Consider the following 22,003-nt stretch of genomic DNA (forward strand, 5'->3'; position numbering starts at 1 on the left):
GCCGCTACACGGGACTTATGGCAGACGGTCCCTAAGGTGGAGGGAGCAGTTTCTACTCTAGCTAAGCGTACCACTATCAATGTCAAGGACAGTTGTGCTTTTCTAGATCCAATGGATAAAAAATTAGAGGGTTACCTTAAGAAAATTTTTATTCAACAAGGTTTTATTCTCCAGCCTCTTGCATGCATTGTCCCAGTCACTGCTGCTGCGGCTTTCTGGTTTGAGTCCCTAGAGGAGGCTCTACAGGTTGAAACCCTGTTGGAAGATATTATTGACAAGCTTAGGGCCCTTAAGCTAGCCAATTCATTTGTTTCTGATGCCGTTGTTCATTTAACCAAGCTAACGGCTATAAATTCAGGTTTTGCTATTCAGGCGCGCAGGGCGCTATGGCTTAAATGCTGGTCAGCTGACGTGACTTCAAAGTCTAAACTTCTCAACATTCCCTTCAAAGGACAGACCCTATTCAGGCCTGGACTGAAGGAGATCATTTCTGACATCACTGGAGTAGAAGGTCACGCCCTTCCTCAAGACACGTCCAACAAATTAAGGACCAAACAGTCTAGTTTTCGGCCCTTTCGAAACTTCAAGAGTGGTGCAGCTTCAACTTCCTCTAACACAAAACAAGAGGTAACTTTTGCCCAGTCTAAGCCGGTCTGGAGACCTAACCAGGCTTGGAACAAGGGGAAACAGGCCAAAAAGCCTGCTGCTGCCTCTAAGACAGCATGAAGGAGCAGCCCCCGATCCGGAAACTGATCTAGTAGGGGGCAGACTCTCTCTCTTCGTCCAGGCTTGGGCAAGAGATGTCCAGGATCCCTGGGCATTGGAAATTGTGTCCAAGGGTTACCTTCTGGAATTCAAAACCTCTCCCCCAAAAGGGAGATTTCATCTCTCACACTTTTATCTGCAAACCAGATAAAAAGAGAGGCATTCTTACATTGTGTTCAAGACCTTCTAATTATGGGAGTGATCCACCCAGTTCCGCAGGAGGAACAGGGTCAGGGCTTCTATTCAAATCTGTTTGTAGTTCCCAAGAAAGAGGGAACATTCAGACCAATCTTAGATCTCAAAATCTTAAACAAATTTCTCAGCGTTCCATCCTTCAAGATGGAGACTATTCGAACCATCCTTCCTATGATCCAGGAGGGTCACTATATGACTGCCGTAGACCTAAAGAATGCTTATCTTCACATCCCGATACACAAAGATCATCATCGTTTTCTCAGGTTTGCCTTTCTAGACAGGCACTACTAGTTTGTGGCTCTTCCCTTCGGGTTGGCCACGGCACCAAGAATCTTTACAAAGGTTCTAGGGTCCCTTCTAGCGGTCCTAAGGCCGCGGGGTATAGCAGTAGCCCCTTACTTAGACGACATTCTGATACAGGCGTCGACTTTTCAAGTTGCCAGGTCCCACACGGACATTGTTCTGGCATTTCTGAGGTCCCATGGGTGGAAGGTGAACGAAGAAAAGAGCTCTCTATCACCTTTAACAAAAGTTTCATTCCTAGGGACTCTGATAGATTCGGTAGAAATGAAGATTTACCTAACAAAGGCCAGATTGTCAAAACTTCTAGACTCTTGCCGTGTTCTTTATTCCACTTCTCGTCCTTCAGTGGCTCAGTGTATGGAAGTAATCGGTTTAATGGTAGCGGCAATGGACATAGTATCGTTTGCCCGCCTACATCTCAGACCGCTGCAACTTTGCATGCTCAGTCAGTGGAATGGGGATTACACAGATTTGTCCCCTCTACTAAATCTGGATCAAGAAACCAGGGATTCTCTTCTCTGGTGGCTATCTCAGGTCCATCTGTCCAAGGGGATGAGCTTCCGCAGGCCAGACTGGACTATAGTAACGACAGATGCCAGCCGTGCAGTCTGGAACTCCCTGAAGGCTCAGGGCTTGTGGACTCAGGAGGAGACACTCCTTCCGATAAACATTCTGGAACTAAGAGCGATATTTAATGCTCTTCAGGCTTGGCCTCAGCTTGCAGCGGTCAGGTTCATCAGATTTCAGTCGGACAATATCACGACAGTAGCCTACATCAACCATCAAGGGGGAACAAGGAGTTCCCTTGCAATGTTGGAGGTTTCAAAAATAATTCTATGGGCAGAGGTTCACTCTTGCTATCTATCAGCTATCCATATCCCAGGAGTAGAGAACTGGGAGGCGGATTTTCTAAGTCGGCAGACTTTTCATCCGGGGGAGTGGGAACTCCATCCGGAAGTGTTTGCACAGTTGATTCAACGTTGAGGCAAACCAGAATTGGATCTCATGGCGTCTCATCAGAACGCCAAGCTTCCACCGTTTCCTCTGCTCCCTCGTCTGATTGCCAAGATCAAGCAGGAGAGAGCTTCGGTGATTTTGATAGAACCTGCGTGGCCACGCAGGACTTGGTATGCAGATCTGGTGGACATGTCATCCCTTCCACCATGGACTCTACCGCTGAGACAGGACCTTCTACTTTAGGGTCCTTTCAACCATCCAAATCTAATTTCTCTGCATCTGACTGCTTGGAGATTGAACGCTTGATTTTATCAAAACGCGGTTTCTCCGAGTCAGTCATTGATACCTTAATTCAGGCTCGAAAGCCTGTCACCAGGAAAATCTATCATAAGATATGGTGTAAATATCTTCATTGGTGTGAATCCAAGGGTTACTCATGGAGTAAAGACAGGATTCCCAGGATATTATCTTTTCTCCAAGAGGGATTGGAGAAGGGATTGTCAGCTAGTTCCTTAAAGGGACAGATTTCTGCTCTGTCTATTCTTTTGCACAAGCGTCTGGCGGATGTTCCAGACGTTCAGGTGTTTTCTCAGGCTTCAGTTAGAATCAAGCCTGTGTTTAAACCTGTTGCTCCGCCATGGAGTTTAAATTTAGTTCTTAAGGTTCTTCAAGGGGTTCCGTTTGAACCTCTGCATTCCATAGATCTCAAGCTTTTATCGTGGAAAGTTCTGTTTTTGGTAGTTATTTCTTCAGCTCGAAGAGTTTCAGAGTTATCTGCCTTACAGTGTGATTCCCCTTATCTGATCTTCCATGCAGATAAGGTAGTTTTGCGTACCAAACCTGGGTTTCTTCCTAAGGTGGTATCTAATAAGAATATCAATCAGGAGATTGTTGTTCCGTCACTGGGTCCTAATCCTTCTTCAAAGAAGGAACGTCGATTACATAATCTTGACGTGGTTCGTGCTTTAAAGTTTTATTTACAAGCTACTAAGGATTTTCGTCAAACATCGGCATTGTTTGTTGTTTACTCTGGACAGAGAAGAGGCCAAAAGGCTTCAGCAACTTCTCTTTCCTTTTGGTTAAGAAGTATAATCTGCTTATCTTATGAGACTGCTGGCCAGCAGCCTCATGTAAGAATTACAGCTCATTCCACTAGAGCAGTGGCTTCCACATGGACTTTTAAAAATGAGGCTTCTGTTGAACAGATTTGCAAGGCGGCGACTTGGTCTTCGCTCCATACTTTTTCTAAATTCTACAAATTTTATACTTTTGCTTCTTCGGAGGCTATTTTTAGGAGAAAGGTCTTACAGGCAGTGGTGCCTTCCGTTTAAGCACCTGCCTTGTCCCTCCCTTCATCCGTGTCCTAAAGCTTTGGTATTGGTATCCCACAAGTAATGGATGATCCGTGGACTGGATACACCTTACAAGAGAAAACAAAATTTATGCTTACCTGATAAATTTATTTCTCTTGTGGTGTATCCAGTCCACGGCCCGCCCTGTCTTTTTAAGGCAGGTGTTTTTAAATTTTTAAACTACAGTCACCACTGCACCCTATAGTTTCTCCTTTCTCTTGCTTGTCTTCGGTCGAATGACTGGGAGGTGGCAGTTAGGGGAGGAGCTATATAGACAGCTCTGCTGTGGGTGATCCTCTTGCAGCTTACTGTTGGGAAGGAGAATATCCCACAAGTAATGGATGATCCGTGGACTGGATACACCACAAGAGAAATAAATTTATCAGGTAAGCATAAATTTAGTTTTTTTAGCTAACTGTTACTGTTAATTACTCATTCATATAACTCACCTTCATAGTTTGGATTGGCCCCTTCAACTTTTCTTCAGATTTTCTCTAATCATTTGACTAAACGTGACTAAACAGGAAAATGGCACTAAGGGGAAGTGTTATTGATGTTTCTGATCATTTCCAAGTGGATGGCTATTAACACAACATTTTAGAATAATCTATTTATTGTGCTATAACTCAGAATATAAAGGTAGGGAGTTAATGGTAAGTTCAAAATATGTTGTGTTCAGTACATTATGTGTACTCACCAAGCCCTCCTCCTTTGCTTTTGTACTGCAGGAGAGCCTGAGCTGTCAATTAAAGCTGTGCTTAAACTTGGGTCAGTACCCCAGGGGGTCCCCACGAGATTTGATAATGTACTGTGCACAGGGAGACATGAATGCAGGAGTGGTCACTGGTACAATGGCAGGCTAAGTTGCAATTACTAACCCAATAGCAGCAGTGAAGCAATTAGATAGAAAGGAATTAGGAGGTTGCTGTTGACCTCAGCTTGTTCTTCAAATGTATGTTTAGTTTGGCTAAATGTCTTTAATTTATTACACAACTATGTTCATAAAGGAAGATGAATGCTGATAAAATTATTTGTATTAACCCTTAAAGGGACAGTAAACACTCATTTTCATATAACTGCATGTAATAGACACTACTATAAAGAACAAGATACTGATATAAAAATCCATGATAAAAGGTTTAAATACTTACTTAGAAACTCTGTTTAGCTCTGTTGGAAAGTTAGCTGGAAAGCCCATTGCAAGTGGGAAATAAGACATCCCCCCTTTTGCATATGAAAAGACCCTTTACACAAACAGGAGCAAGCTGGAGAAGGTAGCTGACGGTATTCACATCAAACTTTGGGGCTTGGTTAGGAGTCAGAAAATCACAGCAATTTTATATAAAAATAAGCAACAATATACATTTTTTAGAAAATCAAACTTTATGGGCTATATAAACAGATCTACAAAACATATATGCAAAGAGAAAATGAGTGTATAATGTCCCTTTAATGACCAGAGCATTTTTCAATTTTCTTACCAAGTACTATTTTTACATTTCTGCAGTGTTTGTGTTTAGCTGTAATTTTCCTCTTACTCATTTACTGTACCCACATATATTATATACCGTTTTTCTCGCCATTAAATGGACTTTCTAAAGATACCATTATTTTCATCATATCTTATAATTTACTATAAAAAAACATTATAAAATATGAGGAAAAAATGGAAAAAAAAACACACTTTTTCTAACTTTGACCCCCAAAATCTGTTACACATCTACAACCACCAAAAAACACCCATGCTAAATAGTTTCTAAATTTTGTCCTGCGTTTAGAAATACCCAATGTTTACATGTTCTTTGCTTTTTTGCAAGTTATAGGGCAATAAATACAAGTAGCACTTTGCTATTTCCAAACCACTTTTTTTCAAAATTAGCGCTAGTTACATTGGAACCCTGATATCTGTCAGGAATACCTGAATATCCCTTGACATGTATATATATATATATATATATATATATATTTTTTAGAAGACAACCCAAAGTATTGATCTAGGCTCATTTTGGTATATTTCATGCCACCATTTCACCGCCAAATGCGATTAAATAAAAAAAAAAAAAAATGTTAAAAATGCTTATACTTTGAGAAGAAAAAAAGCAAAAAGTAATTGCTTCCTTTTCTCCTCAAATAGTTTCTAGCTAGGCTACATGTTAACTGAGAGACTAAAGGTGATGGATGGTACTTATTTAGGGAAGATGATGACCAAAAAGACTTTTGAACTTTCTATTCCAAGCATATTCCTTGTACAACTTAATTTCAGCTTAAATCTTTTCCCTCCCCCATACATTTAAAAAGTAATTTACTATATCATGCTGCAAAGCAGTACATTGTGATTCATTTACTTTTTGTCCTTTTTTTCATAGGTCAAAATCAGCAGGTTGTAACACAGATTGTCAGGGGCCAACCTGTTACCACTGCTGTAACTGCTAGCACCACTGTTTCAAGTGGGGGACAAAAAGTGGGAACTCCTACACAGCCAACTTTGCAGCAGACAACAACTCCACAGGCTGTTAGACCCCAACAAGGTCAGGTTAAATTGACTATGGCCCAACTTACACAGCTGACTCAAGGGCAAGTAAGTTCATCTTAATGTCTAATGTGATATTGTAGTGTGTCTTGCTTACTTTGGAATCTAAAGCATGAAGGTAACCTCCTTAGAAAATGTACCTAATAGTATTTCTATTCCTTAGGGTGGTGCCCAGGGTCTCACAGTTGTGGTACAAGGACAGGGTCAAACTACTGGCCAATTACAACGTATTCCTCCAGGAGTGACAGTTATTCCGAGCCCAGGGCAGCAGCTAATGCAGGCTGCTATGCCAAATGGTACCATACAAAGGTTCTTGTTCACGCCACTGTCTGTAGTATCCCCAGCCCACACAACTATGACCTCAACACTTTCCACTGCCACTTCAGGTATGATTACATGAAACCTGTTTTGTATTTGCTCATAGTTTAATGTTCTTAGAAATTTATGTTTTTGCATTGTTGAAGCTTGTCTGCTATATGTTTTTAATGTCCTTACTTACAATTTGATTTTGTTAACCTGCAGCATCTGAACAGAAACCTGCAACGCAAAATCAGGTGCAGTGTGTCCAGGCACCCCCTACACTTGCTTCAGCTCAACCAGCCTCTCAATTGCAAGTACCAACTCTTGTGCCAACTCGCCTACAAACTGAAGTAGCAGATAAACCACAGATCCAAACCTCTACTCCACAACCAACTCAGGCTCAACTGAATTCCCAAGTCTTGTCCCCAGATCAGTTGGTGACCCCCTTTAAGCCTCAACTCCCCTCAGCATCTCAGTCCAAAACCTTGACTCAGTCAAACGGAAGTCAATCCTTAGAACAGCTACAGGTCCCTCCAGCTATATCCCAGCTAACATCAGATAATCTGGTGAACTCAGAAAATCAACCTACAGTTTCTGTCCAGTCCTCTGTGTCATCTGAAGCCAAATCTTCAACAAATATGATATCCATGGCCCGTGCTGCTATCCAGGTTCCCCATCAAGCAGCTATACAAACCCAGTCACAAATCCTTAACCTATCACAATCTCAAAACTTGTCACAGGCTCCAAGCCAAACACAAAATACTGTTCAGGTTACATTACCAGCTTCCTTTCAGATTCAAGCACCAGTGGCACACCAACTCCAGCCTTCTCAGCCTCAAGCTCATGTCCAAGCTATTGCACCACAAACAGCAAGCCAAGTAACTGTACCATCGCCAACTCGCACACAGTTACAAATTCAGCAGCCTCAACCTCAGGTTATTACTGTTCCTCAGCTTCAGCAGCAGGTGCAGGTTCTTTCCCACCTGCCACCACATGTTGTGGCACAAATACAAGCCCAACAGGGCAGTATCCCACAGCAAATCAAGCTTCAGTTGCCATTTCAGATACAGCAAGGTAGTGCTATGCAGCCTCATCAGATCCAAAATGTGGTAACTGTTCAAGCTGCTAGTGTTCAGGAGCAACTGCAGAGGATTCAACAACTCAGAGAACAGCAGCAAAAGAAAAAGCAGCAAGACATAAAAAGGGAGCAGACCCTACAGGGATCTAATCAGAGTGAAATCATTCAGAAACAGGTACCAATCTAATACTCCACTTAAAATAATACATTAGTTCAGTTTTTGGTATCGCATTGTACCTGGCACTGACTTAACCCCATAACTGATTTTATAATTGATATTGTAATTCTAGTGTGTGTAATTAGGCACATGGCAAATTATATGGTTTCTTCTACAAGATACGACGAGTCCACGGATTTCATCCTTACTTGTGGGATATTAACCTCCTGCTAACAGGAAGTGGCAAAGAGCACCACAGCATTGCTGTATATATAGCTCCTCCCTTCCCTCCACCCCCAGTCATTCTCTTTGCCTGTGTTAGTAATAGGAAGGTAAAGTGAGGTGTTAGTTTTAGATTCTTCAATCAAGAAGTTTTTTATTTTAAATGGTACCGGTGAGTACTATTTTCCTCAGGGAGATATGGAATGAAGAAGATTTCTGCCCTGAGGTTGATGACCTTAGCAGATGTAACTAAGATCCATGTTGGTTCCCACAGAGTTTCTGAAGGTAGTGCAAGAGAAATCTTCAGTGTGGAGAACGGTGTCATGCTACAAGCAGCATTGAGGTATGTTCAGTCTTTTATTTCTGAGGAGACTTGGTATATCAGAACTGGCTGACATTTCTCTTGTTAAGTGTATCCAGTCCACGGATCATCCATTACTTGTGGGATATTCTCCTTCCCAACAGGAAGTTGCAAGAGGATCACCCACAGCAGAAATGCTATATAGCTCCTCCCCTCACTGTCATACCCAGTCATTCTCTTGCAACTCTCAACAAAGATGGACGTGGTAAGAGGAGAGTGGTGTATTATAGTTAGTTTTTTAACTTCAATCAAAAGTTTGTTATTTTTAAATGGTACCGGAGTGTACTGTTTCATCTCAGGCAGCATTAGAAGAAGAATCTGCCTGTGATTTCTATGTTCTTAGCAGAAGTAACTAAGATCCATTGCTGTTCTCACATATTCTGAGGAGTGAGGTAACTTCAGAGAGGGAATGGCGTGCAGGTTTTCCTGCAATAAGGTATGTGCAGTTAATATTTTTCTAGGGATGGAATTTGCTAGAAAATGCTGCTGATACCGGATTAATGTAAGTAAAGCCTTAAATGCAGTGATAGCGACTGGTATCAGGCTTATTACCAGAGATACATACTCTTATAAAAGTGTAATATAAAACGTTTGCTGGCATGTTAATCGTTTTTATATATGTTTGGTGACTAAACTTATTGGGGCCTAGTTTTTTTCCACATGGCTGGTTTGATTTTTGCCTAGAAACAGGCTTTCCACTGTTGCAATATGAGTGGGAAGGGCCTATTTTAGTGCTTTTCTGTGCAGATAAAAATACTGACAGAGACATTCAGCTTCTTCCTGCATGATCCAGGACATCTCTGAAGGGCTCAAAAGGCTTCAAAGTCGTGTTTGAGGAGGGTAACAATCACAGTAGACTGTGGCAGTTGTTGTGACTGTGTTTAAAAAACGTTTTTGTCATTTATTATTCTGTTTTTGTTATTAAGGGGTTAATCATCCATTTGCAAGTGGGTGCAATGCTCTGCTGACTTGTTACATACACTGTAAAAATTTTGTTAGTGTAACTGCCTTTTTTTCACTGTTTCAAATTTTGTCAAAATTTGTTTCTCTTAAAGGCACAGTAACGTTTTTTATATTGCTTGTTAACTTGCTTTAAAGTGTTTTCCAAGCTTGCTAGTCTGTACAAACATGTCTGAAACAGAGGATACTTGTTCATTATGTTTAAAAGCCATGGTGGAGCCCCATAGGAGAATGTGTACTAAATGTATTGATTTCACCTTAAACAGTAAAGATCAGTCTTTATAAAAGAATTGTCACCAGAGGGGTCTGTCGAGGGGGAAGTTATGCCGACTAACTCTCCCCACGTGTCGGACCCTTCGCCTCCCGCTCAAGGGACGCACGCTAATATGGCGCCAAGTACATCAGGGACGCCCATAGCGATTACTTTGCAGGACATGGCTGCAATCATGAATAATACCCTGTCAGAGGTATTATCCAGATTGCCTGAATTGAGAGGCAAGCTCGATAGCTCTGGGGTTAGACGAGATACAGAGCGCGTAGATGCTGTAAGAGCCATGTCTGATACTGCGTCACAATATGCAGAACCTGAGGACGGAGAGCTTCAGTCTGTGGGTGACGTCTCTGAATCGGGGACACCTGATTCAGAGATTTCTAATTTTAAATTTAAGCTTGAGAACCTCTGTGTATTGCTTGGGGAGGTATTAGCTGCTCTGAATGACTGTGACACAATTGCAGTGCCAGAGAAATTGTGTAGGCTGGATAAATACTATGCAGTGCCGGTGAGTACTGATGTTTTTCCAATACCTAAAAGGCTTACAGTAATTATTAGTAAGGAGTGGGATAGGCCAGGTGTGCCCTTTTCCCCACCTCCTATATTTAGAAAAATGTTTCCAATAGATGCCACTACACGGGACTTATGGCAGACTGTCCCTAAGGTGGAGGGAGCAGTTTCTACTTTAGCAAAGCGTACCACTATCCCGGTTGAGGACAGTTGTGCTTTTTCAGATCCAATGGATAAAAAAATTAGAGGGTTACCTTAAGAAAATGTTTATTCAACAAGGTTTTATTTTACAGCCCCTTGCATGCATTGCGCCTGTCACTGCTGCGGCGGCATTCTGGTTTGAGGCCCTGGAAGAGGCCATCCATACAGCTCCATTGACTGAAATTGTTGACAAGCTTAGAACTCTTAAGCTAGCTAACTCATTTGTTTCTGATGCCATTGTTCATTTGACTAAACTAACGGCTAAGAATTCCGGATTTACTCAACATTCCTTTCAAGGGGCAGACCTTATTCGGGCCTGGTTTGAAAGAAATTATTGCTGACATTACTGGAGGTAAGGGTCATACCCTTCCTCAGGACAGGGCCAAATCAAAGGCCAAACAGTCTAATTTTCGTGCCTTTCGAAATTTCAAGGCAGGTGCAGCATCAACTTCCTCTGCTTCAAAACAAGAGGGAACTTTTGCTCAATCCAAGCAGGCCTGGAAACCTAACCAGTCCTGGAACAAGGGCAAGCAGGCCAGAAAGCCTGCTGCTGCCTCTAAGACAGCATGAAGGAGCGGCCCCCTATCCGACAACGGATCTAGTAGGGGGCAGACTCTCTCTCTTCGCCCAAGCGTGGGCAAGAGATGTTCAGGATCCCTGGGCGTTGGAGATCATATCTCAGGGATATCTTCTGGACTTCAAAGCTTCTCCTCCACAAGGGAGATTTCACCTTTCAAGATTATCTGCAAACCAGATAAAGAAAGAGGCATTCCTAAGCTGCGTACAAGATCTCCTAGTAATGGGAGTGATCCATCCAGTTCCGCGGACGGAACAAGGACAGGGGTTTTATTCAAATCTGTTTGTGGTTCCCAAAGAAGAGGGAACCTTCAGACCAATTTTGGATTTAAAGATCCTAAACAAATTCCTCAGAGTTCCGTCATTCAAGATGGAAACTATTCGAACCATTTTACCCATGATCCAAGAGGGTCAGTACATGACCACAGTGGACTTAAAGGATGCCTACCTTCACATTCCGATTCACAAGAATCATCATCAGTTCCTGAGGTTTGCCTTTCTAGACAGGCATTACCAATTTGTAGCTCTTCCATTCGGGTTGGCTACAGCCCCAAGAATTTTTACAAAGGTTCTGGGCTCACTTCTGGCGGTCCTAAGACAGCGAGGCATAGCGGTGGCTCCTTACCTGGACGATATCCTGATACAGGCGTCAAGCTTTCAAATTGCCAAATCTCATACAGAGATAGTTCTGGCATTCCTGAGGTCGCATGGGTGCAAAGTGAACGAAGAAAAGAGTTCTCTATCTCCTCTCACGAGGGTTTCCTTCCTAGGGACTCTAATAGATTCTGTAGAAATGAAAATTTACCTGATGGAGTCCAGGTTATCAAAACTTCTAAATGCTTGCCGTGTTCTTCACTCCATTCCGCGCCCGACGGTGGCTCAGTGCATGGAAGTAATCGGCTTAAAGCGACACTGAACCCAAATTTTTTCTTTTGTAATTCAGAAAGAGCATGCAATTTTAAGCAACTTTCTAATTTACTCCTGTTATCAATTTTTCTTCGTTCTCTTGCTATCATTATTTGAAAAAGAAGGCATCTAAGCTTTTTGGTTTCAGTACTCTGGACAGCACTTTTTTTTGGTGGATGAATTTATCCACCAATCAGCAAGGACAACCCAGGTTGTTCACCAAAAATGGGCCGACATCTAAACTTACATTCTTGCATTTCAAATAAAGATACCAAGAGAATGAAGAAAATGTGATAATAGGAGTAAATTAGAAAGTTGCTTAAAATTTCATGCTCAATCTGAATCACAAAAGAAAAAATTTGGGTACAGTGTCCCTTTAATGGTAGCGGCGATGGACATAATGCCATTTGCGCGCCTGCATCTCAGACCGCTGCAATTATGCATGCTCAGTCAGTGGAATGGGGATTACACAGATTTGTCCCCTCTACTAAATCTGGATCAGGAAACCAGAGATTCTCTTCTCTGGTGGTTATCTCGGGCCCATCTGTCCAAGGGTATGACCTTTCGCAGACCAGATTGGACAATTGTAACAACAGATGCCAGCCTTCTAGGTTGGGGTGCAGTCTGGAAATTACCTGAAGGCTCAGGGTTCATGGACCAATAAATATTATTAAGAGTTAAGAGCAATATTCAATGCTCTTCTGGCTTGGCCTCAGCTAGCAACACTGAGGTTCATCAGATTTCAGTCGGACAACATCACGACTGTGGCTTACATCAACCATCAAGGGGGAACCAGGAGTTCCCTAGCGATGTCAGAAGTCTCCAAGATAATTCACTGGGCAGAGACTCACTCTTGCCACCTGTCAGCGATCCATATCCCAGGTGTAGAGAACTGGGAGGCGGATTTTTCATCCAGGGGAATGGGAACTCCATCCGGAGGTGTTTGCTCAATTGGTTCTCCGTTGGGGCAAACCAGAATTGGATCTCATGGCGTCTCGCCAGAACGCCAAGCTTCCTTGTTATGGATCCAGGTCCAGTGACCCAGAAGCGGCACTGATAGATGCTCTAGCAGCGCCTTGGTTCTTCAACCTGGCTTATGTGTTTCCACCGTTTCCTCTGCTCCCTCGTCTGATTGCCAAAATTAAACAGGAAAGAGCATCGGTGATATTGATAGCGCCTGCGTGGCCACGCAGGACCTGGTATGCAGACCTAGTGGACATGTCATCCTTTCCACCATGGACTTTGCCTCTGAGACAAGACCTTTTAATACAAGGTCCTTTCAATCATCCGAATCTACTTTCTCTGAGACTGACTGCATGGAGATTGAACACTTGATCCTATCAAAGCGTGGCTTCTCCGAGTCAGTAATTGATACCTTAATACAGGCACGAAAGCCTGTCACCAGGAAAATTTACCACAAGATATGGCGTAAATATCTTCATTGGTGTGAATCCAAGAATTACACATGGAGTAGGGTTAGGATTCATAGGATATTGTCCTTCCTCCAAGAGGGTTTGGACAAAGGATTATCAGCTAGTTCTTTAAAGGGACAGATTTCTGCTCTGTCTATTCTTTTACACAAGCGTCTGGCAGAAGTTCCAGACGTTCAGGCATTTTGTCAGGCTTTAGTTAGAATTAAGCCTGTGTTTAAACCTGTTGCTCCTCCATGGAGCTTAAACTTGGTTCTTAAAGTTCTTCAAGGGGTTTCGTTTGAACCCCTTCATTCTATTGATATCAAACTTCTTTCATGGAAAGTTATTTTTCTGATGGCTATTTCCTCGGCTCGAAGAGTCTCGGAGTTATCTGCCTTACATTGTGATTCTCCTTATCTGATCTTTCATTCAGATAAAGTTGTTCTGCGTACAAAACCTGGCTTTTTACCTAAGGTGGTTTCTAACAAGAATATCAATCAAGAGATTGTTGTTCCATCATTATGTCCTAATCCTTCTTCAAAGAAGGAACGTCTTTTGCATAATCTAGACGTAGTCCGTGCCTTGAAGTTTTACTTACAGGCTACTAAAGATTTTCGCCAAACATCTAACCTGTTTGTTGTTTACTCTGGAGGAGAGGTCAGAAGGCCTCGGCAACCTCTCTTTCTTTTTGGCTTCGGAGTATAATCCGTTTAGCCTATGAGACTGCTGGACAGCAGCCTCCTGAAAGGATTACAGCTCATTCTATTAGAGCTGTGGCTTCCACCTGGGCCTTTACAAATGAGGCCTCTGTTGAACAGATTTGCAAGGCTGCAACTTGGTCTTCCCTTCATACTTTTTCCAAATTTTACAAATTTGATACTTTTGCTTCTTCGGGGGCTGTTTTTGGGAGAAAGGTTCTACAGGCAGTGGTTCCTTCCGTTTAAGTTCCTGCCTTGTCCCTCCCATCATCCGTGTACTTTAGCTTTGGTATTGGTATCCCACAAGTAATGGATGATCCGTGGACTGGATACACTTAACAAGAGAAAACATAATTTATGCTTACCTGATAAATTTATTTCTCTTGTAGTGTATCCAGTCCACGGCCCGCCCTGTCCTTTTCAGGCAGGTCTAAATTTTAATTAAACTACATTCACCACTGCACCCTATGGTTTCTCCTTTCTCGTCTTGTTTCGGTCGAATGACTGGATATGGCAGTGAGGGGAGGAGCTATATAGCAGCTCTGCTGTGGGTGATCCTCTTGCAACTTCCTGTTGGGAAGGAGAATATCCCACAAGTAATGGATGATCCGTGGACTGGATACTCTACAAGAGAAATAAATTTATCAGGTAAGCATAAATTATGTTTTTTTCCCTGCAAGGGAAGGGGTAAGCAGTAGACCTGTACACTGATGGTGTTACTGAAAATCCTGTTTTTATACATATTGCTTTGACACTGTATTGGGCTGGACACTGGGAGAGGCAGCTTGACATTTTATGTTTTATTCAAAAGTCAGTAAGGCTGCAGTTTTTTTTAAAAGATTTTAAGGGGACCACATGGCTTATTTTTCAAACCGCTTCTCATGCGGTTAAACAGACTGTTAGGATGACGTCCATGATGGGTGGGGCCTATTTTGTGCGCTCAGACGCGCAGTTTACTCTGACTGAGAAGGCATTAGCTCCGGTGGGGCCTAAACTTGTGTTCTGTTCACCGGATTGTTGTCAAGTCATTTTTCAGTACCCTGGGGGCAGGGTGCAGGGGTAATTTCTTCTGTTAAGATATATTTTTTGGTTAAAATGTCTCTTAGAGGGTAAATTCACCTTTTACTTATAGGGTGCAATAATATTTGGGCCAATTGAATCATTACATTTAATTGTGTAGCGTTTTTTAACGTTTTAGGCAGTTTGAGAAAAATATTGTGCGCTTTTTATTTCTTAAAGGCGCAGTACACATTGCACTAAAATTTGTTTGAATCAATAAATGAGGTGATCTACGACTATTGTGGTTATTACTAGTCTTTTCAACATGTCTGAGATTGAGGAAACTAAGTGTTCTATGTGTTTAGAAGCCATTGTGGAACCCCCTCTTACTTTGTGTACCTCTTGTACTGAAAGGGCCTTACAATGTAAAAAACATATTTTAGGTAAAGAAAATGTGCCTAAGGATGATTCTCAGTCTGAAGAGAATCAGGATATGCCATCTAATTCTCCCCAAGTGTCACAACCTTTAACGCCCACACAAGCGACGCCAAGTACCTCAAGTGCGTCTAATTCTTTTACTCTGCAGGATATGGCTGCAGTTATGTCAACTACCCTTACAGAGGTATTATCTAAGTTACCAGTGTTACAGGGTAAACGCAGTAGGTCAGGTATTAATTGAATACTGAATCCTCTGATGCTTTGTTGGCTATTTCCGATGTACCCTCACAGGGCTCTGAGTTGGGGGTCAGGGAATTGTTGTCTGAGGGAGAACTTTCAGACCCAGGAAGTATGTTACCTCAGCCAGTTTCGGACGTCATGTCCTTTAAATTTAAGCTTGAACACCTCCGCCTGTTACTTTGGGAGGTTTTAGCGACTCTGGATGATTGTGACCCTATTGTAATACCACCAGAGAAATTGTGTAAAATGGACAAATATCTAGCGGTACCTACTTATACTGATGTTTTTCCGGTTCCTAAAAGAATTTCGGAAATTATAAAAAAGGAATGGTACAGACCGGAAATACCGTTCTCTCCTCCTAATTTCAAGAAAATGTATCCCATATCAGACACCAGTCGGTCCCTAAGGTGGAGGGAGCTCTTTCTACCCTGGCTAAGCATACAACTATACCTATTGACGACAGTTGTTCTTTCAAAGACCCTATGGATAAAAAGTTAGAGGGTCTTCTAAAGAAATTATTTATTCATCAGGGTTTCCTTTTACAACCAACAGCTTGCATTGTTTCAGGTACTACTGCAGCAGCTTTTTGGTTTGATGCTCTAGAAGAGTCTCTGAAGGTTGAGACCCCTTTAGAAGACATTTTGGATAGAATTAAGACTCACAAGCTTGATAATTCTTTTATTACAGATGCCGCCTTTCAAATTGCTAAATTGGCTGCAAAAAATGCAGGATTTGCCATTTTGGGGCGTTATGGTTAAAATCATGGTCTGCTGATGTGTCATCCAAATCTAAGCTCTTAGCTATTTCTTTCAAGGGTAAGACCCTATTCGGGCCTGAGTTGAAGGAAATCATTTCTGACATTACTGGACATTACCTCAGGATAAGTCTGTTAAGATGAGGAGTAAACAAAATAATTTTCGTTCCTTTCGAAATTTTAAAGGAGTACCCTCTGCTTCCTCTTCCTCCACAAAGCAGGAAGGGAATTTTGCTCAGTCCAAGTCCGTCTGGAGACCCAACCAGGCTTGGAACAAAGGTAAACAACCCAAGAAGCCCTCTGCTGCTACAAAGACAGCATGAAGGGGCGGCCCCCGATCCGGGACCGGATCTAGTAGGGGGCAGACTTTCTTTCTTTGCCCAGGCTTGGGCAAGAGATGTTCAGGACCCCTGGGCACTGGAAATCGTCACCCACGGGTATCAACTGGAATTCAAGGATTTTCTCCCAAGAGGGAGATTTCTTCTTTCACGATTGTCTGTAGACCAGATAAAAACAGAGGCGTTCTTACGTTGTGTAAAAGACCTTTCCACTACGGGAGTAATTTGTCCCGTTCCAAGACTAGAACAGGGACAGGGATTTTACTCAAATCTTTTCGTGGTTCCCAAATAAGAAGGAACGTTCAGACCTATTTTAGATCTCAAGAGTCTAAACAAGTTTCTCAGAGTTCCATTCTTCAAGATGGAGACCATCTGAACAATTTTACCAATGATCCAGGAGGGTCAATATATGACTACCGTGGACATGAAGGATGCATACCTTCATATTTCTATTCACAAGGATCATCATCAGTACCTAAGGTTTGCCTTCCTGGACAAACATTTTTAGTTTGTGGCTCTTCCCTTCGGGTTGGCCTCAGCACCCAGGATCTTCACAAAGGTTCTAGGGTCCCTTCTGGCGGTTCTCAGACCGCGGGGCATAGCAGTGGCGCCTTATCTGGATGATATTTTGATTCATGCGTCAACTTATCATCTGACAAAATCTCATACAGACACAGTGTTGTCCTTTCTGAGAACTCACGGTTGGAAGGTGAACCTAGAAAAGAGTTAACTAGTTCCACGGACAAGGGTTCCCTTCTTGGGAACTCTGATAGACTCTGTAGACATGAAAATATTTCTGACGGAGATCAGAAAATCAAAAATTCTAAATACTTGCCAAGCCCTTCAGTCCAATCCTCGGCCATCAGTGGCTCAGTGTATGGAGGTAATTGGATTAATGGTAGCGGCAATGGAAATCATTCCGTTCATCTCAGACCACTGCAGCTGTGCATGCTTGGACAGTGGAATGGGGACTATGCAAATTTATTTCCTCAGATAAATCTGGATCAAGATTCCAGAGACTCTCTTCTTTGGTGGTTGTCGCCGGATCATCTGTCCCAGGGGACGTGTTTCCGCAGACCCTCGTGGGTGATAGTGACAACAGATGCCAGCCTACTGGGCTGGGGTGCAGTCTGGAATTCCCTGAAGGCTCAGGGTGTATGGACTCAGGTGGAGTCTCTACTTCCAATCAATATTCTGGAATTGAGAGCAATATTCAATGCGTTTCAGGCATGGCCTCAGTTGGCTTCGGCCAAATTTATCAGATTCCAGTTGGACATTATCACGACTGTGGCTTATATCAATCATCAGGGGGGGAACGAGGAGTTCCTTGGCGATGACAAAAGTATCCAAGATAATTCGATGGGCGGAGGCTCACTATTGTTATGTGTCAACAATCTACATCCCAGGAGTAGAGAACTGGGAAGCGGATTTTCTAAGTCGACAGACTTTTCATCCGGGGGAGTGGGAACTCCACCCGGAGGTATTTGCCTCACTGATTCTCCGATGGGGCAGACCGAAATTGGATCTGATGGCATCTCGACAGAATACCAAGCTTCCAAGATACGGATCCATCATCCTCATCTTTAGAGGTTAGGTGTGTTCCCTATATTGAAGGAGCAACGTTCAGATTATATTTATGCAGTTTTTATTTATATATTTTTATGCCTTTATGATATATGAATTGATTTATGTATGCTTTTATGTACTTATGAACTATTAAATTATTTATTCTTATAGACAATTTTATATTTTTATATATATAACCTTTGAGATTATCTCATATGTTTATAGATCACTAATCCTTAGCTTTTAGCACCAATACCTTCCTGTCTATTTGATTGATTTGTATCAAACCCGTTATTAAATCTATTCCTCCACCTTGAAGTCTCAATTTGGTTTTGAAGATTTTACAGGCTCCTTCTTTTGAGCCTATGCATTCATTGGATATTAAATTACTTTCTTGGAAAGTGTTATTTCTTTTGGCCATCTCTTCTGAGTCCCCTTATCTGATTTTCCATCAAGATAAAGCTGTTTTGCGGACGTCATTTACATTTTTGCCTTTAATAGGGAAATTGTTGTTCCCTTCTTGTGTCCTAATCCTAAGAATACTCTTGAAAGGTCTTTACATTCTTTGGATGTGGTAAGAGCTTTGAAATGTTATGTTGAGGCCACTAAAGATTTCAGAAAGACTTCTAGTCTATTTGTTATTTTTTCTAGCTCCAGGAAAGGTCAGAAAGCCTCTGGCATCTTGGTTGAAACTTATGATTCACAAAGCTTAGTTGGAGGCGGGGAATTCTCTACCTCAGAGAATTACAGCTCATTCTACTAGATCAGTTGCCACTTCTTGGGCTTTTAAGAATGATACTTCAGTTGATCAAATTTGCAAAGCAGCAACTTAGTAGTCTGTGCATACTTTTACTAAATTTTACCATTTTGATGTGTTTGTTTCTTCGGAAGCAGCCTTTGGTAGAAAGATTCTTCAGGCAGTTGTCTGTTTGCTTCTAGTGCCTTTTGATTTGAGTTTTTTTTTTTTTTTTTTTTTTTTTCCAAGAAAACAATTATTTTTTGGGATTTAATTTCTCAGCGGATTTAGCTGTTATTTTATCCTTCCCTCTCTAGTGACTCGTGGATTTCCACATCTTGGATATTATATCCCATACGTCACTAGCTCATCGACTCTTGCCACTTACATGAAAGAAAACATAATTTATGTAAGAACTTACCTGATAATTCATTTCTTTCATAGTGGCAAGAGTCCATGAGACCCACCCTATTTTTTGTGGTTATTTTTTTTATAAAGCACATTATTTTTTCCAGTTCCTCTTTTTGTATGCTTTTTACTCCTTTTACACTTCACTTCTTGACTACACGTTAAACTAAGGTATGAGTGAGGTGGGAGGTGTATTCATAGGCATTTTTAGGTTTGGGAAACTTTGCCCCCTCCTGGTAGGAATGTATATCGCCATACGTCAGTAGTTCACAGACTCTTGCCACTATGAAGGAAATTAATTTATCAGGTAAGTTCTTAAATTATGTTATAATAAACTAGAGGCAAAAAAGAGTTAAATTGTAGTGAAAACCCTTCAGTTTAATTTGGATTTGATGCAAACTGAGGCTTTAGTCCCAGGTGCTCTGCTGTTAATTTATCTCTTCATTGTGATTGACTTTATCTACTTTCTGTAGAAGGCATCTCTCATCTGTCTGGGCCTTCCTGGTTCCGTCCTTTTAAACAATGTAATGTTTAAAAGATGCACATAAATATACAAGGTATGACCATAATTTGTTAAAGGTACAGAAACTGTCAAAGCATAATTCCAATATGTAAAATCACAATACTAAATACACTTCTGTATACAGAATCTAAATGTATTAAAATACAAAATAGAAAGTGCAAAGCTTAAATTTAATAAAACTCAAAGGACATAATCTGAAGTAATATAAACATTTTGCATCATCTCGTCTTAGGTGAGAGCTTTATATTGTCAGGACAAAGACAATGATGTACATATTTAGATATACATTAAATGTTATAACAAAAGTTAAAGGGACAGTCTACTCCAGAATTTTTATGGTTTAAAAAGATTGATAATCCCTTTATTAACCATAACCCAGTTTAGCATAACCAACATGGTTGTATTCATATACATTTTACCTCTGATTACCTTGTATCTAAGCCTCTGCAGACTGCCTTATTTCAGTTCTTTTGACAGACTTGCATTTCTTTCATGTAATTGGCAAGAGTCCATGAGCTAGTGACGTATGAGATATACAATCCAACCAGGAGGGGTAAAGTTTCCCAAACCTCAAAATGCCTATAAATACACCCCTCACCACACCCACAATTCAGTTTTACAAACTTTGCCTCCTATGGAGGTGGTGAAGTAAGTTTGTGCTAAGATTTCTACGTTGACAAGCCCGATTCCTCTCAGAGTACAGCGAATGTCAGAGGGATGTGAAGGGAGTATCACCTATTGAATGCAATGATTTCCCTAATGGGGGTCTATTTCATAGGTTCTCTGTTATCGGTCGAGAGATTCATCTCCTACCTCCCTTTTCAGATTGACGATATACTCTCATATTCCATTACCTCTACTGATAACTGTTTCAGTACTGGTTTGGCTATCTGCTATATGTGGATGGCTGTCTTTCGGTAAGTTTGTTTTTTATTACTTAAGACACCCCAGCTATGGTTTGGCACTTTATGCATTTATATAAAGTTCTAAATATATGTATTGTACTTATATTTGCCATGAGTCAGATTCATGTATTTCCTTGTGCAGACTATCAGTTTCATATTTGGGGAAAATAAATATTTTAAGAAATATTTTTCTTACCTGTGGTTTAGTCTTTTTTTCAGATTGACTATATTTAAAAAATATTTCTTGCAAATTGCGGGCAGTACTAGGCTCGCGGGTGCGCCAAATGCTAGACTTTCTTGCGTCATTTTTGGCGCAAGATTTTTTTTGGCGCGAAAGTACGTCCGTTGGCGCAAGTTCGTCATTTCCGTCATCGTAGTTGACGCCGAGTCCCTTCACAGGGTTGCGTCGTTAGTGACGCAAGCGTGTCATTTCCGGATGTAGTTGGCACCAAAAAAATTTGTCACGTTGTGCGTCATACTTGGTGCCAAATTTTTTTCATTATTTATTACCCTTTTGCTATTTGTCTCTTGCCTTTTCTATGTCAGAGGGCTATGCTATTTGCATTTTTTTCCCATTCCTGAAACTGTCATATAAGGAAATTGATAATTTTGCTTTATATGTTGTTTGTTCTTTTACATTTTGCAAGATGTCACAATCTGATCCTGTGTCAGAAGTATCTGTTGGAACTTTGCTGCTTGACGTCGGTTCTACCAAAGCTAAGTGCATTTGTTGTAAGATTGTGGGAATTATCTCTCTGAATGTCATTTGTAATAGTTGTCATGATAAACTTTTACATGCAGACTATAAATCCATCAGTAATAGTACATTGCCGGTTGCAGTTCCTTCAACTTCTAATGTACATGATGTACCTATGAACTTTAAAGAATTTGTTACTGATTCTATTCAGAAGGCTTTGTCTGCATTCCCGCCTTCTAATAAACGTAAAAGGTCTTTTAAAACTTCTCATAAAGTTGATGAAATTTCAAATGACCGACAACATACTGAATTATCCTCCTCTGATGAGGGTCTGTCTGATTTAGAAGATCCTTCCTCAGATATTGACACTGACAAATCTACTTATTTATTTAAAATAGAGTATATTCATTCTTTGTTAAAAGAAGTGTTAATTACTTTGGATTTGAGGAAGCCAGTCCTCTTGACGTTAAGACTAGTAAACGTTTAAATGCTGTTTTTAAACCTCCTGTAGTTACTCCAGAGGTGGTTCCTATTCCTGATGCTATTTCTGATATGATTTCTAAGGAATGGAGTAAGCCAGGTACTCCTTTTATTCCTTCAAGGTTTAAAAAATTGTATCCTTTACCAGCAATTTCTATAAAGTTT

At 41.2% G+C, this 22,003-nt stretch overlaps 1 protein-coding gene across 1 annotated transcript in view; it reads left to right on the forward strand.

Annotated features, from left to right (window-relative positions):
• The window catches only part of BPTF (bromodomain PHD finger transcription factor), a 923,754-nt gene that overhangs the window by 733,484 nt on the left and 168,267 nt on the right, over positions 1–22,003 (forward strand). The window contains exons 22-24 of the mRNA XM_053721515.1: positions 5,939–6,150; positions 6,266–6,488; positions 6,625–7,655. Of these exons, the coding sequence (XP_053577490.1) occupies positions 5,939–6,150; positions 6,266–6,488; positions 6,625–7,655 (1,466 nt within the window). The remainder of the gene's footprint in view (positions 1–5,938; positions 6,151–6,265; positions 6,489–6,624; positions 7,656–22,003) is intronic.

The sequence above is a fragment of the Bombina bombina genome, chromosome 1, assembly GCF_027579735.1.
Source record: "Bombina bombina isolate aBomBom1 chromosome 1, aBomBom1.pri, whole genome shotgun sequence".
NCBI lineage: Eukaryota > Metazoa > Chordata > Amphibia > Anura > Bombinatoridae > Bombina > Bombina bombina.